General features: G+C 52.8%; 1 protein-coding gene across 1 annotated transcript in view; it reads left to right on the top strand.

Annotated features, from left to right (window-relative positions):
- The window catches only part of LOC110591582 (death associated protein), a 65,861-nt gene extending 58,877 nt beyond the window's left edge, over nt 1–6,984 (top strand). Inside the window, exons 3-4 of the mRNA XM_021702506.2 lie at nt 3,412–3,454; nt 5,041–6,984. Of these exons, the coding sequence (XP_021558181.1) occupies nt 3,412–3,454; nt 5,041–5,154 (157 nt within the window). The 3' untranslated portion in view covers nt 5,155–6,984. The remainder of the gene's footprint in view (nt 1–3,411; nt 3,455–5,040) is intronic.
- The last annotated feature ends 4,269 nt before the right edge of the window (nt 6,985–11,253 follow it).

Here is an 11,253-nt window from a genome sequence, read left to right on the forward strand (position 1 = left end):
TGCAAATAATGAAAGTTTGACTTCTTCCTTGCCAACTTGGATGCCTTTTATTTCTTTTTGTTGTCTGATTGCTGAGACTAGGACTTCCAGTACTATGTTAAATAGTAATGGTGAGAGTGGACATCCCTGTCTTGTTCCTGACTATAGGGGAAAGGCTCTCAGTTTTTCCCCATTGAGGATGATATCCACTGTGGGTCTTTCGTATATGACCTTTATGATGTTGAGGTATGTTCCCTCTTTCCCTACTTTGTTGAGGGTTTTTATCAAGAAACAATGCTGTGCTTTGCCAAATGCTTTTTCTGCATCTCTTGAGAGGATCATGTGGTTCTTATCCTTTCTTTTATGAAGGCGGTGTATCACGTTGATTGATTTGTGAATACTGAACTACCCCAAGAGCCCAGGAATAAATCCCACTTGATTTGAATGTTTTTTAAAAATTAGAAGGTGCAATCTTAAAGCAAGAACCTCCCCCAAAACGTGTTGGATCTACAGGGCTTTTTCCCTATTCCTTTCAGTGCTGTATTTCTTGCCAGCTACAACAGGTAGAGACCCTGGAGAACAGGGATGTGGGGTCGAGTCTTTGAGATCTTTACCACTGCATCCATCCCCCAGCTTAGGTGGACAGCATATGCATTGTTTTGGTTGTGTCCCAGAGGTCTGCTCTGACTTGAAGCCAGCTTACTCCCCCTGCTCCTTGGCCCAGAATCAGCCCTCTGCTGTGCGCAAAGGGTGACTTTGTGTCCCTTTGACTAGGGATGAGTCACAAGCACCACACCTGGCAGCCGGAATGGGGCCTGCGGTGACCAAGATATGGGGTTGGTGTGGCCTCAGTGGCTTCCTAGGCCACGCCCCCCATCCCTAGCCAGCTCCCTCAATACCCCAGTGGGCCCACTGTCTTAGAACTGCATGTGAGAGGTCCCGCTGTATGCCCATCAATGAACATGTGATATGGGCAGGCACTGATAAGGCACTGTGTACTTTTTAATACAACACCAAAAACAAAGATTTGATAAGAGTTTATTGGGACTTTTAATCCTTAATTATTTGGTATTGACTTATTTTTATATTTATATTAATATGAAATTTTAATATTTACTTCTATCATTTGTATTGTTTACCATTTCTGCCATTTCTGTATTCCTTTTCAAAGGGACTGTGGGATATATGCACCGCATGCATATATCTGCAGGGTGTGCTCCAGGAACTTTGTCATCTGTTCCCTCTTCTCAGCCCTAACCAGGAAGTGGTTCATGAATTCCAGTAGAATGTTTCAGAAACCGCCTCCCATCTCAAACCTAAAGAGCCACTTTGGACAGAACACACATGCCATAAAACATCTAGTTCACAGAGCCACCAGCACCCAGCTCTCCTCCGTCCATCACCCTAGCGGTTATCAGAGTGTATGTCTTTACACTGAGCCCAGCTTGCTTTTCACGGACACACTTTTCCATTATGAGGAGAATCCAACGAGCTGTTTAAACACAAGAGCTTAAGTAACACATGTCAAAGTGTAAGTGCCTCAGGAAGGCGGGGTCAGCAAGGAGAGCACCATTTTGCGGCACTATCCTTGGGTGGATCCTTAGGTTCTCCACTGTCCCTGGACACCCCTAAGGGAATGAGCTGGGCTGGAAGGGAGGGTTCTTATATTAGGGTCTTCTCCTTTAGTCCCCAGAGTCTCCATGGCCGCCCAGTGGTCATGCACTGGAGGGGAGGCTCTGGGAGTTGGATTCCAGTGGAGTGGCCATCACCCTCTGACGCTGGGGCTGGACCCGGGTCATTAATGACCTCTAATCACGATCATTTACACACATTTCCCAAGACATTCTCAAGCAAGGTCTGGAACCCACACTCTTGTTTAATGTAGGAGACGCCCAGGGCCCAACTTGGATGGAAATAGCCAGACTTTGAAGGGTCACTTCTGGAGAAGAGAAGGAGGCCATGGGCTGGAAGCGTGGGACCCATGATGGGGCTCCAAGGGTCTGGAGACCCTTCCTCCATGCACACAGCGGGTAGGGAATGCTGCCAACAGTCTCCTGATAACCAGATTCCCAGGAGTCGGGGGCAGGGGCTGCTGTCCGGCGGGGGCTGGGTGCACCAGGGAGTGGCAGGAAGGGCGCTGAGGGCCCAAGAGGTTCAGGACACAGGGACCCACCGCAGGCTGGCGCTCCGCTACACCCTGCCAGCTATGGGTCACCTCCCCTCTCCAGAACCAGACGCTACCTCTCCAAGGAGCATCCTCTGCTGATTGGGCTGCAGTTTTCTTATAGTCCAGTTCTGTGTGCAAATATGCATTTGTATACTTTCTACACACAGTAATATAGCGATTTTAACATTTTTTTTCCTTGTCTGCTTTTCAACAGTGAATGTATACATACATGTATATAGACAGACCAGGAGGGAGAAAGAGCATGTGTGTTTTATATATATAATGGCTCAAGCTTCCTCGACCACCTTTTTGGGGTTCCCTTTGGGCAGGGGGCCACCCTACTGTGCATTTATGTACTCCCTGGAACGGTGTTCTAGTGTTCTTAAACTATGACATGTGCAGCCTTTTCAAAACATGCATAGGAGAGTGTGTACTAACACAGGAGAGCGTGTGCTAACATGGAAGGACGCTCAGCATATCCTAAATGCAGAAAACAGGATGACTTTCCTGTAAGAAAAAAGTTTAATATGAAAACAAGTGTGTCTGTCTATCCATAGATAGAAAGATTGGATGGAGAGCCACGTATTAACTGTGACCATTTCCATGTGGTAGAATGACAACTGATTTTAACATGTTCACACTTGTCTGCTTTTCAGCAATGGACTTGTGTTACTTTGGTCCTATCTCCCACCTCCCCAGGAGTGTTGACAGGTGGGGGAGCTCAATACAATTGCAGATGTTAGGAAATAACAGTAGCTCCACAAGGACCCTACATTTTTAATACCTGGGTCTCCCTAAGGGCCAGGAGCTTTGCACTGGCTCTGGGATCTCCCCCGTTAGAAGCTGCCAGAAGCCGTGGCAAGAGCCCAGGAGGAGAATCCCTCCTTGGTGGGAGTCTCCACATTCAGCCCAGCATGACCCCACTTCTTCCCTGCTTTAGGAAGCACCCATGTCCATAATCTCATGAAACAAAAACTACTGGGATCGCCCACAGCCACCGTTTGAGAATGATTACCCCACCACCACCACCACCAAACAAAAAACACACAACTCACCTGCTGCTTGCTAGTCTCTGGCTCCTGCCTGAACTCAACTCAGGAGATGGACCCCAGATGGTCCTGGGGAGATGAAATAATACAGACGAGGAGGTCACTCCTGGGTCACTGTCCCTTACACTCCCCCAAACCTGCTTCCTCCATGCTTACTCTGCCTGCCTCCTTCCACTTCTGTTCCCTGAAATCGCCCTTTCCCTTCTTGTCTTGCAGCCCGCCCAAGCCGACCGTGTTCATCTCTGGTGTGATTGCCCGGGTAAGAGCCACTCCATCAAACCCTTGGCATGGGGTCGGACTCCTCCTGTCCTTGTTAAACCCCACTCATCTGTCGGGGTCCTGGGCCCCTGGGCTGTCCATGTCCATGGGGCACTTCTGTCGTGAGCCCCGTGTGGAACGGTGACCGCATGGTGCACACCCCCTCCCCTCCCCTCAGGCCCCCGCTTTCTTTAGACCCAACCAGGGCTCGGCCGGCCACCCCCGAGCCCGGAGTTTCTGGGTGACCTGTGAGCTGAGCATGCTTTTTCGTCTTTAAATGGTTGAAAAACTCAAAATAAGAAGTATATGTTATGACATGTGGAAATTACATGAAATTCCTATCCCGGCGGCCACGGATGAAGTCTCAGTGGTACACAGCGGTGACCATTTGTGCACGTGCGTCTGTGGCCGCTTTCCCACCACAGTGGCAAAGCGTGTGACCCACAAAGCCTGAAATACTTACTATCTGGCCCATTACAGAAAATGCTTGCCAACCCCTGGACTGAATCACAGGTGTTTGTCGCACCCTTTACCTTTCAAGAGCCCCTTCTTCTGGTGAGACCCAACTTTTTTTTTTTTTAAAGATTTATTTATTTATTTTAGAGAGAGAGTGAGCACAAGCGGGAGGGGCTGGGAGAGGGAGAGAGAATCTCAAGCAGACTCCGTGCTGAGCGTGGAGCCTGAGGCGGGGCTCAATCTCAGGACCCTGAGATCTCAACTTGAGCCAAAACCAAGATTCGGACACTTAACTGACTATACCACCCAGGTGCCCCCCCCCCGCAATATTTTTTTTTTTAATGACCTACCAGCAAAGTCGCGTTTGAGGGGTGGCACAGGAATACCATCCACAGCCCTGTGGCTCGAGTGCATTCGAGCCCTTAGCATATGATGAATGAAGAACAGGGCCCCTGGGACAGACCGGTGGTGCACCTACTACGTGCGAGAAAACTAAATGCTGACCCAAGTCCTGAGTCAGCCCTCGGCCACTTGGCTCAGCCATAGCTGGCCATGGCCCCAGCCTGCTCGCGGTGGCCTGGGCCCCAGCCACCTCCACACCTGCACTGTTGGCACGAGAAGGCGGTTCCACCTGACAAATAGCCGGGTACCTTCTTTGCGACTCAGCAGGTTGAACCTGGCTTCACCTCCCGGCTCTCAGCCCCGCCCTGTGTGTCTCCTTCCCAACCAGTGCCCTGACTCAGCTGTGGCAGCAAATCAGGATTGAAGACACTGGATTTGGTTCTGTCTTGCCCCATTCAAAAGGTCACAAGAACAGCTCTAGCAGAACAAAGGCACCCAACACCAGCTTAGCTCTGAGGGAGTCCCACGATGACCTGAGCTCAAGGCGTGGGGGCAGAGACCATGAGCATCCTCACCCCTGGGATGGCTCCTGGGCCTCAGGGCCCCCCTCCGCACCCCAGAGAGCTTCAGGACCCCCAGAGTCCCAGAGGACAGCCTGCTGCCTGCCAGTAGGTCCCCATGCCATCACCCACCGTGCAGGGAAGCCGGTAGACGTGGCATTGGGGGCCTTGCTAGCACATCAGCCCGCCGTTCACTGTCGGTGACCCAGTGCATTCTGTCTCCTGACAGGGCGACAAAGACTTCCCCCCGGCGGCCGCGCAGGTGGCTCACCAGAAGCCCCACGCCTCCATAGACAAGCATCCTTCCCCGAGAACCCAGCACATCCAGCAGCCTCGCAAGTGAACAGCGAGGACCCAGCGCCTCCACCAGCAGTGCCTCAGTTTCCCGACCTTTCGTATTTCCCTGGCAAAGAGAACGGCATTTTCTTAAAAACACTGCTCCACTGGGAAATCTAAGACAAAGTCAAGTGCCCCTGCCTTTGCCTTAAATTTCCATATCTGAAGCTAGAAAGGATCTGACCCCCAACCTTGTGTCCAGGGAGTCATGGTTTCCCTGCAAGTGCCATAAGCCGAACTTGCCCAGACCTGAGTCAAGGGAAGTTTCCAGAGCTCAGCTTTACTTCTCTGTCCGCAATCATCCGAGGCCCTACCTGTGGTCTTAAAAACAAGAGGGGCGCACATTTGGGAGGACGAGACAGATGAAGGCGAGAGAAGTCACCCACTTCATGCTTTTTAGTAACAGGACACTGCGTCTTAACAGCTAGGGGAGAACGGGGCGTGAATTATGGGGCAGGTTTCAGGAAGGCAGGGCAGGGAAGGTTTTTGGTCAAAGTGACACCAGTGTCCCTGAATTCCTCTCCCCATGAGATGGGGGTCACTGCATGGGGGACACCAGGTGCTCCCGGGAAAAGCCAAAGAGAAGCTCCCATCATTGAAATGGCTCTTTAATCTCAGGAGCCACCTCCTGGAAAATCAGAATCTAGGCAGTCTGCCCAAAGGGAGCCCCCAGCAGGAGATCACAGTGTGCGTCCCAAGTCCGGCACTGCCTCCTGATCCAGACAGCCTCCACCGGCGCAATCAGGCAAGCTGCGCGTTTCAGAATCCCCTCTAGAGCTGCTTTTGGGTTCTAGAAGTGCCCACCAACCGATGGAGGAATAGACATAAAGCTAGTTCTGGAATACTAAAGCAACAGCATTGCATGCATGGAGAGACCAGATGAAAACCCGCCCGTTGTCTCCTAGAGAAAGGTAGAAACACCGTGTTCCGTTTGAGCTAGAAGAACCTGTCCATCCAACAAGTGCAGGTGTGCCTGGGCCCGTGTTCACCTGGGCGAGTCCGATCGTCCTACACTTTCAGCCCATTTTTCCTGCCCAGAGCTGCCCTAGACTGCTCCCCGGCTCATGGCTATAGAGTGCTTTTATTTTTCTGAAAAGCCAATGGGCTGGTCTACTCAGCCATTGCAGGCTTCCAGAACAGAGGCTTTGGGAGCGCGTACGGTGCTGACATCCCACTCTCCAACAGCCGTGTCTGCGGCGGGTCAGCAGCTGCGCACACCACCAGCCTCACGGATGTCCTTACCCAACCTGCGTCTGCCAGCTGGTAAAAATGACGCAGACCTCATCAGAGCCGCCTCTCACCCTTCCCCGAGGGAGAAGCAGCTCTGCTTCACATTCTAGAGGCCAGGTTTGGCTTCCCTTCTCGTTGATTTGCTGGGAGGCAGGGTCTAACCCTCAAGGCACCCTGTCATCACACCTGGTATTTCTTAAATGCTGAGATGCTGGTATAAACTGGCTTGCAGAGATGCAGACTGGGGGTGGGGAGGCAGCATGCCCTGGAGCACAGCGAGCCAGCAGCCGCCCCCAGCTACCTCCTGGAGCTAGGTCAGGCCTGTGCGGACCACCGTACCCTCCCCTACGAAATTCAGAAAGTCAGACGCATCCTTGATACTTTTTAGTTTTGCAGCCCGGAGTGTCGCGATGTTTCCCAAGGTACATTGTTCATGTCCTTTTCGCTACTCCTGATGTGTCTCCCTGGGCTCTAAATCATTACATGCAAAATATTTTCCTGAATGAATTCATCAATTGTGAACCTCGAGAATAATAATGCTTGTAATAAAACTCTTGCATTTCTTCTCAGGGCGTGTATTTTCTTATATTTCAGAGATTTTTCTTGTACATTTTACGGGGGTTCCCAGATGGTTTCAGTAGAATCACGAGCGTGCCTATGTGATGGATATTTTCACAAATTGTTGCCCAGCCACGAAGTCGAACTGTTGGACACCTGACACCTTGAGTCTCATCATCTACTTTAAAATGTCTTAAAATGGAAGAGCTTAATGCAGCTGATTAAAACCTATTACTTGTGCCCAGCAGCTCGCCCTACGCTAGGTAGGCCCTCCGGGACAGACTTAAGAAGGAATTAGTAGTAAGCTCGGGGGTGGCTGTGAGCAGCTTTTGATGAAAAAAACACATTTACCTTTATCCAAAGCTCTCTGGGAACCCTACGGGTGGGAGGAGAAGGTGAGCACAACTGTCAGACCTCGAGATCCAGACAGATCATGGACTTGGACTGGGAGGGTCCCTTGAGGTTCCCCCACAGGGACTCCGTGGTCGGCTGAGGCCCTGGGTGTCATGGCGGGGGGGGGGGGGGGAGGGACGGGGAGGGGGTTTGATAAGCCAGAGTCAGCATCTCCCAACAAGCCTGGTCATTCCTCAGCCCAGGTGTCCCCTCTGGGGCCGCTGTTTGCATGAGTGCATCAGCCGTACTCAACTGAGACCTGAAAGAGGGTCTTACACATTTAGTATCACTCGGTGGACAGTTGGTCTCTGTAAATAAATGCTGGTGGCCAGAAATGCCAAACACACTGTAGCCATCGTGGACAAGAATTGCCTCCAGGGCTTTATTATTAACACTGTCACTTGCGTTGTTCCCCCATTGTTGCCGTCACACAGTTCCCCAAACTGGCCGGCTTAAAACAATGGAAATGTATCATTTCGTGGTTCCGGAGTCTAGAGGCTTGGAATCAACGTATCAGCAGGGCCCTGCTCCCTAGGAAGGCTCTGGATGATGCTCATGCCCTTCTTCTGATGGCTGCTGGTATTCCTCGGTGTTTACTGCTGGCTGCAACATAAATACAATGGATTTCTTTGTGTGCTTCTGTGTCCACATCCCCTTCATCTTCTAAGGACACCGTCATTGGATTAGTGCTCACCCTAATCCCGTATGACATCACATTAAGGAATTAGATCTGCAAAGACCCTATTTCCAAATAAGGCCACGTTCACAGAGAGCGGGGATTAGGACTTGACATGTCACTTGGGGAAACGTAATTCAACCCAGAGCATCAGCCGTGTGCTGAAAAGCCAGAAACCTCCCTCCCTGCTCACACTGTTTGACGTACTGTTCATTCCGTAAATGGCTTTTCTGAGTAAACTTCGCTGTGAAAATGCGTTCCCGGCTGCAGATTAGTGAGAGCCATCGCAGCCTGCCTGCAGGAGACGGGGAGACGTACGGGAGAGGCATCCGCATGCTTGGAGCCTCCAGCCGGGTGTCTGTCTGTTGACAGCTCTCTCATTTTACAAATGGGAAGCCTGAAGTACAGTGCCCGGTGGCAGAAGTCGCTGTCAGCCAACGTTGGTCTAAGGGGGATCTACAAATAGCCCATAAGCCCATGAAAAGAGGCTCAGTATCATTAGTCACCAGAGAAATGCAAATCACAGTCCCTTCACACCCACTAAGATGGCTAAAACCAAAAAGTCAAATAATAACGAGTGTTGGCAAAGATGCGGGGAAATCAGAACCCCCACGCTGTGCTACTGGGAGCATAAAATGGTGGCAGCCACTGAGAGCAATGAAAACACATGTCAACATAAAACTCACACAAACATTTGTAGCGGCAGCATTCACAACAGCCTGAAGGTGCGAACAATCTAAACGTCCATCAACTGAAGGACAGTTCAACAAAATGTAGTATATCTGTACAGTGGGGTATTATGTGGCCCTAAAAAGGAGTGAAGCACTAACATAAGGCACAAGGCGGATGAACCTTGAACACATTATGCTCAGTGAAAGCTGCCAGGCACAAAAGACCATGTAGTATAGGATTCCGTTCCTCGGAAATGTCCAGAACAGAGACTAACCAGAAACAGGTGCCAACAAGACTGAGCACGGACGGGGGGAGAATGGGTGAGGGAAGCGAGAGACAGGGTGGGGCCTCCGAGCAGAGCTGCTGAGCGGGTCTTGGGTACAGTGAGGCCACGGCGTGGAGCGCTGTCAGGGCCGGAGGGGGCAGCCTGCATCCACCCGCGGGGGTGGAGAATGACGGTGCGGACTGGGGAGGGAGAGAGGGTGGGGCCCTTGGGGACACACTGAAGATGGGACCCCAGGGTTCCAGGCAAGGGGAGAGAGGCAGGCAAGCCAGGGACCGCACGGGCGTGGGTTCTGGAGAGTTCTGCTGGCAGGACCCAGAGACTGGGGAGGACCAGGAGCTCCATGAGGAGGCCTCGGTGACCCGTGAGCTGGGGTTTCCGGGACGAGGAGAGACAAGCCAGATTTCCCAGGGGTCGGAGTGGAGCAGCCTGCTAAGACCCTAGCTGGCAGGGAGAGTAGGTTTGAAGGAGAATCAGCACGAGCCAACGAGAGACTTCCTTGCCCGAGCTTGCGGGGGGAGCCCCAGTGCGCTGATGACGGGAGGAGATGCGCGCTGGTGGAAAAGGTGCTGGGACACAGGAATGGGCCCCCCGCCCCGTGGGCCACCGCAGGAAGCTCCCACTCGGGGAGGATGGAACAGAATCCATGTGGGCCCAGGAAGATCACACCGAGGTCAGGAGGACAGCTGGTGCTCTCTCCGCACATGCAGGTGCTCAGCCTCCTGCTGAGCCTGTTGTCTGCAGATGGGGGCAGTGAAGAGCTGGGGTGGCGATACTCGGGGCCTGGTAAAGGTGATGAAACCTGTTCCGGAGCGCAGGAAGAATGGTTGAGACACACACAGAGAGGAGCGGGGTCTGTAGTGGAACTATTCCATCCCGTCTTAGGGCTTCCACCAGCCCTGAGGGGAGGAATTGGAGAAAGAAGAGGCTGCCCTGCACTCGAGCGCAGGGATAGGTGGTGCGGCCAAGCGCAGGGACTCGGGACCGGGTGCAGGTGCTTCCTACAGCAGCTCGAGCTAGCGGAGATTGGGGGCCACCGGGGAAGGTCGCCGCTGACCCCTGCCACGTGTTCGTGCTGTGCCAGGCATCCGTTACTGGGCTAAGCACTCCCCATGCACCGTCTTCCAGAACCCTCTCAGTGATCCCAGGAGAGTGGAGATGGCTCACTGCATCATCACACCCGCTCACAAGACAAGGCAAAGGAGACTCGGGAGACTTGGACTTGCATGCAAGCAGTTTGGCTACAGAGTGCAAGTTCAATAAGACGCCCCACAGCCTGGTAGCCTGGAAGGGCAGATGCCATGGAAGGGACACTTGGGGGTCAGGTGACGGCCCGAGGGACTGGCAGGCAGAGGAATTCGGGGGAGCCAGGCAGCGGGATGGCAAGGAGATGAGATGGCCTGGAAGGGGCAGTCTGGATGCTGAGACCCCAAGGATTATGACTTGGATGCTGAAGTCCTCGGGGAGACAGGGAATCCCAGGAGTGACCGGATGCGAGCAGTTTGGATAGGCACGGAATGAGTGTAAGCAGAAGGCACAAACCACAAAGAAAAAAGGTCTGTGATGAGGACAAATGCTGATCTAAAAACCCCACAGGGACAAAAAGCTCTGGTTAGCTGCTGCCCTTTGAAAGGGGAGGATAGGGCAGGCGCGGGCTGCGCTGTCCTGTGCTGAGCTGAGTCTTTTTAATGGAGGCCAGGTCTTGAGCAGATAAGCCCAGACGTGCCCCATGATGGTGAGGGGGACTTGCGGCAAGGCGGGGGGCAGGGGGCCATGCACTGGGACGGGGGGGGGGGGGGGGGGCCAGCTTACACCTGCTTGCGCCAACCTTGCCTCTGCTGAGGCCAGTTCTTCAGTTAGCATCTCTGGTCCTCAGTTCTCCACCTGTCTGACGGGGCCGTTATGTAAGCAAAGAAAGGGGTTTTGCAAGGATGAAAAAAAATCATGGATATTAACTTCCTGGTCAATACAGCTGCCGGTTTCAAAAGAACAGAGCTCCCAGCATGGGCAGGTGGCACCGGCAGGATGCAGAGATTTGGGATAGCAGGGACAGGATTGCAGAAAGGGGGAGCTGGATCAATGCCAGCCCAGGCTGTGTCCAGGAACAACAGCGCGCCGTTAGAGAGGAGACCACCGAGGCCCAGCTAATTACCAGCAGAGCAGGAATGGGCAGGTCCCTAGGACCTGGAGGACCCTAGGGACCCCCTAGGACAGAGGTCAACAAGGCTTGCATTTGCCCCTAGCTTCTGCATGCTGTGCACTGGGCTTCTGTCCCCAGTAGGAAGCTCAGCCCC

Source organism: Neomonachus schauinslandi, chromosome 7, assembly GCF_002201575.2.
Source record: "Neomonachus schauinslandi chromosome 7, ASM220157v2, whole genome shotgun sequence".
NCBI lineage: Eukaryota > Metazoa > Chordata > Mammalia > Carnivora > Phocidae > Neomonachus > Neomonachus schauinslandi.